Here is a 12,072-nt window from a genome sequence, read left to right as displayed (position 1 = left end):
ATTATTGAATAGGTAATGTTAATAACTATAAGTACTGCATAGCTATACTATTTTTATACTGAAGTAGAACTCGAAAACAGTGTGTTGTATTGTACATTTAATCATAACAGGTCAACAGAGGATTCAACTAAAATAAATTACTGAAGGATTACTTCAATATTTAACAGATTAAATAGTTTTATTTGCAAATCCCCCATTGTTACATCTGCGCTGTAGGCAAAAGTTGTGTTTGGAAACTCTGCCCTTACAGCACCTGTTAGCAGAAACATACTGGATGTTTCAATTCATACCTCACATTTTCTTTGGTTTGCCCAAAAAGAAAGTCTTATCTTGAAAAAAAAAAAAAAAAAAATACACAGCATCATCTTAAAATAAATTTCAATCTCAGATTTGAAATACATGGCGAGACTTGTGTCTTTAGCTGCAATGAGTTTCTAGACTCTAAAGGTTTCTTCTGAAAAATGTGCCAAATCTGCAACACAGAGTCCCAATAGTGTGCACTCTACCAAGTTCAGATGTTTAGCAAAAGTACAGCAAAACCGATTGTTGGTGAATTTCAGAGCTCATGAAGGTGAGGAGAGACTGACTTATCAAGCCCCCCTTCACTGAACATACTGTAGCCTATATTTAAGCCGATGTTAAAATCACATTATTAAAATACTTTAAGACACTTTTAAGGGGTGAAGGAACAAATATATCAATACACAGAATGTGGTATTGTCTCTTTGTCTTAGGTGAGAACTCATACAGCGGCCTTGTTTACTTAAATGATACGACAACATAAAATACAAACAATCCCCACAGACATATAATATATGGCCTTCATACAGCTACAGGATCATAAGATGAGTTGCTTCATTCATCCCTTACTGACACTAGTTGTTGGGCTGAGTGAGCATGTCATTGGACATGTCATTGGGGTTATGAAGTGGCGTCCTCTTTCAAAGGTTCCGTCCAGTTAGTTTATATGGGTATGTACAGTATGTCACAAGTTTCGGTAACACTTTATAATAACTGCACGCTATGAATCATTAGGTAAGCATTAGTAAATAGTCAGTTCGTCCTTTATAAAGCATTGTTCCAACATTAATAGTCATTAGTAAGCAGTTTATAAATACAGCTATAAATGCCTTGTTCTTGATTTATAAGCATATCTATTACATAGAAAGATTTAAAGGCTCATTTATCTTCCTAACAGAAAAAAATAAACAACACAGAGGGATACAGAACTCAGAAATATTTATTTCAAGATGAAAAAAAAAAAAAAAAGAAACTGTACACTTAAATTTTTCTTTTTAGTTGTACAGTTTCCTTTTTGCATCATGAAAAAAATATTTCTGTGTTCTGTATCCCTCTGTGTTGTGTTTGTTTAACTTGTCTGTTTGGAAGATAAATGAGCCTTTAAATCTCCTTTGTAAATGCTTTACGAGGTATGAATAGTCCTCACTTTAGATGAGCTCACAAAAATAGAAAGCTGGCAACTACTAAATATTTTACAACTACCTGACTTAATCATGAATTACAGCAGGAATGGGTTAATAACGCATTTATTAACACACTGAGCAAATATTATCATGTGTCTAAATAAGATTCATAAATGTACATTTAAATAGTTTATTAATCATTTACTTACACTTTCTAAATGATCTTATGAACCACTGACAACTCCTAAATAACTGGTTTGTAAATAACGTAATAATTTAGAAATTATAAACTGATCATTAATAAAGTATGAAAATACAATTATTAAACATTATAGATATGCTCAAGAACAAAACATTTATAGCTCTATTTATAAACTGCTTACTAATGCATATTAATGTTGGAACAATGCATTATAAATGATGAATTGACTATTTACTAATGATTAACTAATGATTCATAGTGTGCCGTTATTATAAATTGTTACCCAAGTTTCAAACATGTTGTAGATGTAATTAAGAACTTAGCCAGTGTACTTTGTTAAAGATATATATATATATATATATATATATATATATATATATATATATATATATATATATATATATATATATATATATATATATATATATATATATATATATATATATATATATATATATATAAAATCATCCTTCCCAAATGTATTTGTAAAAGTACAGTATTTTACAAATTAATTTGTAGTGCATTAAGTTTGTGCTTGATGAAAGCATGAAATAAATACATTTATAATGTATTTTCAGTTAGTATAGACATGTCAATTTATTTTTTAGTATACTTACCATGAAATGCATACATTTAAATACAATTAAGTATATTTATTTTTCACTAGGGATGTCACAATGTAAAAACTGTAATAGCTTTAAAATAGCTTCATTTTTGTAATACAAATATTTTTTGGATGGAAAATGACCCAGACATTTCATTCACAGAGTACAGTTTGCACCTGCCTTTTTAATGGCTGTATCTACTAAAGTATTTTGACCAAAATACTTCTACTAAAGCATGCCAACCAAAACAGATTTTCAGATGCTTTAGTAAATCAGCTTTACATTTTTACAGTCAACAGCAAAGAAAAGTATACATCTACAAAATCCTTCTCACAAGCAGGGGTTGCTAATTGATCAGCAATTAATAAATGCAATCAAAAGTTTGACATCTCAGAGAAACAATAACCCAAACAATTCCACGTGTGGTCCTAAGGAGTTTTGTGAATATATATAAAAAATAAAAAAAAGATTTCAAAACAGTGGCATAAAATCTTTTATCCCAATTTTGCATACCTCAATTTTAAGGGTATGAAAGGGAGAATTACAGAGCTGAATAATACACAGTTGCACACTTATAGAGCCTATATAAATCTCACTCAAGCGAAATCTGAGATTTGGTGTGCAACAACTTCTTGACCATCTCTATCTTTATCTTCTTTATGGTTGACCACCAAGTCACACTTTCCTCCCACAGTCCAAACAAATTTTATTTTCACACTAGTCCCAGATTCCTGAGGTACATGCTTTCTTCAGTTTTTTCAAATAATATTTTATAAGCAAAGTCAAATTGCAGGCTGAATCCATATAGAGTTTTAGCAGGAAGTGGATCCATCACATGTTGCCTACCCTGATGTTGGGATTCAGCATGGGATCCAGGTTCGGATCTGTCTCAGCTGATGCCCTACCCAGTTTGGCCATAATTATGATGAGGGTAAAGAAACCAATCACTCCAACCAACAGCAACATGAAGATTCGCTGTTTCAGAGTGAGGGCCTTTTTCTTAGTACCAGTACGATTCCTAAAAAAAAGGGAATAAATACATACAAACAAACAAACATATTAGTAAATGTAATGTAATGTAAAACAAAACATTTTTACAATAATAATAATAATAATAAGTAAATCAATTAAATTAGTAAAAATGTGCTCCTAAGTTTAAGCATTAAAAAAATTTAGGGGCGCAATGCAAATTTTTCAAATTATGTGTTTTAGCTTAATAAGGGGTTTTAAAGAGACATTTACAAGCGCAATTATTTAATTTATCAGAATACAGAAAGTACGCATGGTTTTTAAATAATTTTGCTTCAGACTCTATTTAATAGGCTAATTATGTAATTAGTAATAGTCCTATTAAACTGTACGTACATTAAGTATGTGACAGTATCAAATTTTCACAATAGTCATTGAAGCTTTTGTAAAGGTATGTGCTTTTTTTTTTTTTTTTTTTTAAATCACAATATATAATTTTGAAGTGAAAAAAGGTGTTGTCCTCCTAACAGGTTAAATAACTTTACTAAAGATCCTTTACTAAAGAAAGACTTTATTTAAAACAAATACACAAAAATATAAAGTAAACAAGTGTTTCAAGATTAGAGTGCAAAAGATTGTTCAAATGAACGAAAGAACAATATGTAACACTTTACAATAAGGTCCCATTTGTTAACAATAGTTAAAGCAGGTTAACATTAACTAACAATGTTAGTAGTTAATATTCTGTTAATGTTGATTATTAAAAATACATATTAGTTAATGTTTGCTCCACTGAATAATATTAGCAGACAACTTTTGATTTTATAAATGTATTATTAAAAGTTGAAATTAACATGAAAATGATTAATAAATGCAGTCATTGTTTTTTCATGTTAACTAAATGGAACCTGTTAAGTGTTACTGAACAATAATAACGAATCAGTAAATGTATAGATAGGCCTGCATTATTTACACAGTAACGGCAGCGTCAGCGCCCTCTAGTGGCGAATGTGCGTTTCATTCAGCGCGTCTACTTCACACGCTCCGACTTTCTCAGCCGTTGCCTTTTTAAAGTTCAGTAATCATATGAGGCTGTATCGCTATTTTCCATAAATAAATTGAAGAAATTAATACATTTGTTATTGGCTAATGTACAGTGAGGAAAATAAGTATTTGAACACCCTGCTATTTTGCAAGTTCTCCCACTTAGAAATCATGGAGGGGTCTGAAATTGTCATCGTAGGTGCATGTCCACTGTGAGAGACATAATCTAAAAAAAAATCCAGAAATCACAATGTATGATTTTTTAACTATTTATTTGTATGATACAGCTGCAAATAAGTATTTGAACACCTGAGAAAATCAATGTTAATATTTGGTACAGTAGCCTTTGTTTGCAATTACAGAGGTCAAACGTTTCCTGTAGTTTTTCACCAGGTTTGCACACACTGCAGGAGGGATTTTGGCCCACTCCTCCACACAGATCTTCTCTAGATCAGTCAGGTTTCTGGCCGGTCGCTGAGAAACACGGAGTTTGAGCTCCCTCAAAGATTCTCTATTGGGTTTAGGTCTGGAGACTGGCTAGGCCACGCCAGAACCTTGATATGCTTCTTACAGAGCCACTCCTTGGTTATCCTGGCTGTGTGCTTGGTCATTGTCATGTTGGAAGACCCAGCCTCGACCCATCTTCAATGCTCTAACTGAGGGAAGGAGGTTGTTCCCCAAAATCTCGCAATACATGGCCCCGGTCATCCTCTCCTTAATACAGTGCAGTCGCCCTGTCCCATGTGCAGAAAAACACCCCAAAGCATGATGCTAACACCCCATGCTTCACAGTAGGGATGGTGTTCTTGGGATGGTACTCATCATTCTTCTTCCTCCAAACACGTTTAGTGGAATTATGACCAAAAGTTCTATTTTGGTCTCATCTGACCACATGACTTTCTCCCATGACTCCTCTGGATCATCCAAATGGTCATTGGCAAACTTAAGTCGGGCCTGGACATGTGCTGGTTTAAGCAGGGGAACCTTCCGTGCCATGCATGATTTCAAACCATGACGTCTTATTGTATTACCAACAGTAACCTTGGAAACGGTGGTCCCAGCTCTTTTCAGGTCATTGACCAGCTCCTCCCGTGTAGTTCTGGGCTGATTTCTCACCTTTCTTAGGATCATTGAGACCCCACGAGGTGAGATCTTGCATGGAGCCCCAGTCCGAGGGAGATTGACAGTCATGTTTAGCTTCTTCCATTTTCTAATGATTGCTCCAACAGTGGACCTTTTTCACCAAGCTGCTTGGCAATTTCCCGTAGCCCTTTCCAGCCTTGTGGAAGTGTACAATTTTGTCTCTAGTGTCTTTGGACAGCTCTTTGGTCTTGGCCATGTTAGTAGTTGGATTCTTACTGATTGTATGGGGTGGACAGGTGTCTTTATGCAGCTAACGACCTCAAACAGGTGCATCTAATTTAGGATAATAAATGGAGTGGAGGTGGACATTTTAAAGGCAGACTAACAGGTCTTGGAGGGTCAGAATTCTAGCTGATAGACAGGTGTTCAAATACTTATTTGCAGCTGTATCATACAAATAAATAGTTAAAAAAAATCATACATTGTGATTTCTGGATTTTTTTTTTTAGATTATGTCTCTCACAGTGGACATGCACCTACGATGACAATTTCAGACCCCTCCATGATTTCTAAGTGGGAGAACTTGCAAAATAGCAGGGTGTTCAAATACTTATTTTCCTCACTGTATAAGTTAGGCTGTTTTGTATTTTGTATTGTATTCGCACTCATGCTCCTAAATACATTTTCCAGTTCGCACACATCTATTTTTAGTCGCAAATGCGAGTGAAATGCTCGCACTGTTGAGCCCTGCGCATACGTGCTTGTCACACGAGTATTAAAAATGCACTCTCTATTTTTAAATCTGAGCTTGGCTTTTTGCCGTATATGGCACGTGTGCACGCTACAGACAATCGCGGCGGGCTTCATTGTACAGAATATTATGGCAAGCCAAAAGGGTCAGATTTATGCTATAGATAAATAGCGTTAACATACAAACGCGTCAAATACGGCGTTTTAAACAGTATTTGCGGCACAAAATATGCCGTTGTGATTACAAACGCCGTAAAAACCGCGCGAAAAAACGTCAATGGCGCCGTATCTGCCGGCGTTTTAGTGCACATGAAAAGCGCCACTTTTTACAACGTTCATATTACCATATGACGCCGTAAAAAAACGCCATTTTGGTTGCACAGAGCGCTCGTCACTTATGACGTTTTGCTTATAGTATAATGAGACACGCCCATTGATTTCCACAGCCAGTAATATTGAACAGTTCTCACCTAATCAATGATGCACAGAACCAGACCAGAACAATTCAGCACAGATCATTTGTGGTAATCCAATTCGCATGAGTTATTTGCCATTAAATAAGCAGAAAAATCCAGTTCGCTTTAAAATGGACAGAAGAAACTTAATTTTGCGCTGCAAGCGAACATTAAATGATTGCACTCGCCAGCTAACAGAGGATACTGGACCAAATATGCTGCAGTCAACTTTGGTGAGGTAAGGATTGCTTTCAAACTTTCTCACTTTCAAATCGATGCTTATATTGGCATTATTAAAATACTATAGTATTTATAGTAAACTATAGTAAATTGTAGTGTACTGTATAGTATTTACAACACTTTGTTAATGAATGCTACAGCATACTGTAGTATTAGTGAACTGATAAACTGTAATAAATACTGTAGCATTTAGTTGTTACTACAGTAAACTGTAGTGTATTATAGTATAATATAATATATCCGATAGGTGTAGAAAACTTAGCAGTTTTGGGTAAAGTAATTTATATCACTACAGTTGTTATATTACCACAACAACTATAGAATTACCACAACAAATTAATTGAAGTACTTTACTATAGTATGGTTCAAAAACACTATAGTATTTAGTATGAATTACTATAGAGTCAGGACCTCGGTTTAATGTCTCATCCGAAGGACGGTGCTTTTTACAGTATAGTGTCCCCGTCACTATACTGGGATGTTAGGACCCACACAGACCACAGGGTGAGCACCCCCTGCTGGCCTCACTAACACCTCTTCCAGCAGCAACCTAGTTTTCCCAGGAGGTCTCCCATCCAGGTACTGACCAGGCTCAACCCTGCTTAGCTTCAGTGGTGATATGGCTGGAATTAGGGGGGGGACGCTAGGGACGTGTCCCTACCAATATCCAGCCACTATCAAACTGTCCCTAGCAATAATTTTGATCAAATAATTAAATATATGTATTTGTTTTTGTCATTTCAGACCCATCTGAAACGTCTTATCATTGATATTACCTAACAAGTTAAAGTAAATACATTAGAAAACTGCACGCTCTCATGGACGTGCATTTAATACATGCTCGGAATAGTCACACACCGGACGAGAAGCACAGCGCTCACAGGTACAACTTACAGCTAATATAAAATCCCACTTCAGGAATGAACAAAGTTGCATCAATGAGTCTGAAGTACGGTGTTTGTTTGACAAAACGGAGCAAACGGAAAGAGAAAGCGCGATCTATGGCTATTATTAGCTCCCTATATAAAGCATATGGACAGAAAGACAAACTTTGTGCGGAAAGATACACAATCTTTCAGCCTAGGATAAAGTCATGAACATCAACAATAATTTGGGACAAATATAATGTGATTGTTTTTTTTTTTTGGTAAACTATGTAAATGGCACTCTGTGGTGCAGCAGGATTTGGAACAGCATCCTGAGTCGCTGCAGACAGTCTTTAACTTTAAATTCATGTTGCTCAACTGAATATACAAATCAAGCTGTTAGCTGAAATATCCAAGAAATAAAAAAACACCACTGGTATAAGAGCGTGCAGTTTGTGTGTCAATCAGATGTGCACTAGTTTCGTTACTACAGCAGCAGCAGAGTATTCTTTCAGAATCATCCTGGGTCTAATTCGATTAATATTAAATTAAAGTGTTATTCTATAAAAAAAAAAAGGACTCTGTAAGGGGGATCTCGAAAGCAAACCTACGCCCTTGTTACTAACTATGCACACAGTTTGTGAATTGGATTACCACAAATTATCTGTGCTGAATTGTTCTGGTCTGGTTCTGTGCATCATTGATTTTTGAGAACTGTTCAATATTACTGGCTGTGGAAATCAATGGGCGTGGCTCATTATACTATAAGCAAAACTCCATAAGTGACAAGCGCTCTGTGCAACCAAAACGGCGTTTTTTTACGGCGTCATATGGTAATATGAACGTTGTAAAAAGCGGCGCTTTTCATGTGCACTAAAACGAATAGATACGGCGCCATTGACGTATTTTCGCGCGGTTTTTACGGCGTTTGTAATCACAACGGCATATTTTTCCCCGCAAATACTGTTTAAAACGCTGTATTTGACGGCGTTTGTATGTTAATGCGATTTATCTATAGCGTAAATCTGACCCTTTTGGCTTGCCATAGAATATGCACTGTGAGACACGTGCGCATAGCTTGACTATGTTTCCACTCGCTGTTATTTTAGTCTTTTACTTTAGATATGCTTTCATTAATGCCGTTTGGAATGCAGTACGTATTAGATGCACAAACTCACCGACAGACTTTCACGTGTGCTTTGCGTTTGTTTGTCCTGAAGCTCGTGGCTGCGGTTAAATGCACTTGCATCTCCGAATACTTTTATGATTCAAAATTAATGTGTAAACAGTCAGTTGTTTTCAGAACAGGATATGTTGAAACAGATCTGTGCATTAGTGTGAATGTAGCCTATTAAAGCTGCCACTGACTATGATCTCATCAGTAATAATCAAATGGCAATAATGCTGAGGAAAAAAGAAAAACTCATAACTATGTTTGTCTGTAAACGTTCGGATACTTAAAAAGCACTTTCAGTATCTAAGAGTGTTTTATCACTTGTAATTGTCTTTTCCCCCCTTTATTAATTTATATTTGCTTGTATGTTCTGTAGCTATATCTATTTTAATTCTTAACAATAATTAATTATATATCAATTAATATATTAATTACTTAATTATTTTAAAAGGTAGCCTGCTTATATAATCTAATATAAATGCACAAAATAAATTGGATAAAATCATGATGCATCGTGATATCGAATTAAATTGTTGACATGATAATCATATTTAATCGTGAAACCAGTGCCGATTCACACCCCTACATATTGTGTAAAATCAATGCTGGCAAAACTGCCAATGAAAATATATAACAGCATAGTATATTATATACACACACACATGACAATATATTACATGACAAGTACAACCCCAATTCCAGAAAAAGTTGGGACATTTTGTGAAATTCCATGAAATCAAGAATGTGTTATCTGTTCATTCTCTTTAACCTTTATTTAATTGACTAATGTTCAAAGAAAAAAAAAATCAAATGTTTTCACTGGCCAACTTTTAATTTTATTTTGTAAATATAAACAAATTTTGATTTTGATGGCTACAACACACTCCGAAAAAGTTGGGACAAAGGCAAAATAAAAGTGAAAAGGTTATAGAGTATCCAAATTAAACTTTTGGAACCATTCACAGTAAGCAGGTGAAATGGAAATAGGTGAGGATATCATGCTAAAACGAGCATTTCAGCCTTTGCAAGGGAAGCTGGATCATGGCTCATCACTTTGTGCCAAATTTTTATGACAAAAGTGTCAAACAAATCAAAAATCACATTTCTCAACAGAAAACCACAAAGAATGTACAGGTGCATCTCAATAAATTAGAATGTCCTGAAAAAGTAAATTTTTTCTTGTAGCTTATTTCAATAAGTGAAACTTTCATATATTTTAGATTCATTACATGTAAAGTAAAACTTTTTTTTTTTTTTTTTTTTTTAAATTTTGAGGATTAGAGCTTACAGCTCATGGAAGTCAAAATATTAGAATATTTACATTTGAGTTTCAATTAATGACCATCCCCACAGTATAAATTCCGGGTATCTCTTGTTCTTTGAAACCACAATAATGGGGAAGACTGCTGACTTGGCAATGGTCCAGAAGACGATCATTGACACCCTCCATAAAGAGGGTAAGTCACAGAGGGTCATTACTGAAAGGTGTGGCTGTTTACAGAGTGCTGTATCAAAGCATATTAAATGCAAAGTTGATTGGAAGGAAGAATTTGGGTAGGAAAAGGTGCACAAGCAACAGGGATGACCGCAAGCTTGAGAATACAGTCAAGCAAAGCTGATTCAAACACTTGGGAGAGCTTCAAAAGGAGTGGACTGAAGCTGGAGTCAATGCATCAAGAGTCACCACGCTCAGACGTCTTCAGGAAAAGGGCTACCAAGCCACTTCTGAACCAGAGACAACATCAGAAGCATCTTACCTGGGCTGTGGAGAAAAATAACTGGACTGTTGCTCAGTGGTCCAAAGTACTCTTTTCAGATAAAAGTAAATTTTGCATTTCATTTGGAAATCAAGGTCCCAGAGTCTGGAGGAAGAGTGGAGAGGCACAGAATCCATGTTGCTTGAAGTCCAGTGTGAAGTTTCCACAGTCAGTGATGATTTGGGCTGTCATGTCATCTGCTGGTGTTGGTCCACTGTGTTTTATGAAGTCCACAGTCAACGCAGACATCTACCAGGAAATTTTTAGAGCACTTCATGCTTCCTTCTGCTGACAAGCTTTATGGAGATGCTGATTTCATTTTCCAGCAGGACTTGGCACCTGCCCACACTGCCAAAGGTACCAAAAGCTGGTTCAATGACCATGGTGTTACTGTGCTTGATTGGCCGGCAAACTCGCCTGACCTGAACCCCATAGAGAATCTATGGGATATTGTCAAGAGGAAGATGAGAGACACCAGACCCAACAATGCAGATGACCTGAAGGTCACTGTCAAAGAAACTTGGGCTTCCATACCACCTCAGCAGTGCCACAAACTGATCACCTTCATGCAACGCCGAATTGAGGCAGTAATTAAAGCAAAAGGAGCCCCTACCAAATATTGAGTACATATACAGTAAATGAACATACTTTCCAGAAGGCCAACAATTCACTAAAAATGTTTTTTTTTATTGGTCTTATGAAGTATTCTAATTTGTTGAGATAGTGAATTGCTGGGTTTTTGTTAAATGTGAGCCTAAATCATCACAATTAAAAGAACCAAAGACTTAAACTACTTCAGTCTGTGTGCACTGAATTTATGTAATACACGAGTTTCACAAGTTGAATTACTGAAATAAATGAACTTTTCCACGACATTCTAATTTATTGAGATGCACCTGTGTCTTTCACTAACTAACTCACATAATATTGTGAAAAGATTAAGGGAATCCAGAGAAATGTCAGTCTTTGTAGGGCAAGGCAGGACACCTCAGGTGAATGTGGATGACCTTTGAGCCCTCAGATGGCATTGCATAAGAAACTGTCATGCTGCGGTGTTAAATATAGCCACATGTGCTGTACTCAGATGAGTCCACATTTCAACTTGTTTCTGGGAAAATGGATTTCGAGTTCTCAGTACCAAAGACCAAAGGGACCATCCAGACTTTCATCACCAACAGATGCAAACGCAAACAACTGTCATGGTATGGGGGTGCAGCAGAGCAAACGCCATTGGTGACTGGAATATGTGCAAAGGTACCATTGAAATGGAGGCATGTATTGGGATTGTACAGACACTATACTGCCATCAAGATAACGTCTTTCATGGGAAGTCCATCAAGATAATGCCAGCTCTCATTCTGCATGCGCTACAATAGCGTGGTTTCGTAGACACAGACTGAATGTGCTAGACTGGCCTGCCTGCAGTCCAGATCTGTCTCCAATTGAAAATGTATGACCAGTCATGAAAAGGAGAATCAGACAATAACAAGCACAGACTTCTAA

At 36.0% G+C, this 12,072-nt stretch overlaps 1 protein-coding gene across 2 annotated transcripts in view; it reads right to left on the bottom strand.

Annotated features, from left to right (window-relative positions):
• Window positions 1–2,264: 2,264 nt before the first annotated feature.
• Window positions 2,265–12,072, bottom strand: part of zfpl1 (zinc finger protein-like 1) — a 64,674-nt gene continuing 54,866 nt past the window's right edge. For both annotated transcript variants that reach the window (XM_058775257.1, XM_058775256.1), the window contains one exon: window positions 2,265–3,249. In XM_058775257.1, the coding sequence (XP_058631240.1) occupies window positions 3,063–3,249 (187 nt within the window). In that variant the 3' untranslated portion in view covers window positions 2,265–3,062. The remainder of the gene's footprint in view (window positions 3,250–12,072) is intronic.

This window comes from Onychostoma macrolepis, chromosome 05 (genome assembly GCF_012432095.1).
Source record: "Onychostoma macrolepis isolate SWU-2019 chromosome 05, ASM1243209v1, whole genome shotgun sequence".
Lineage (NCBI taxonomy): Eukaryota > Metazoa > Chordata > Actinopteri > Cypriniformes > Cyprinidae > Onychostoma > Onychostoma macrolepis.
This window is presented reverse-complemented; position numbering and strand designations above follow the sequence as displayed.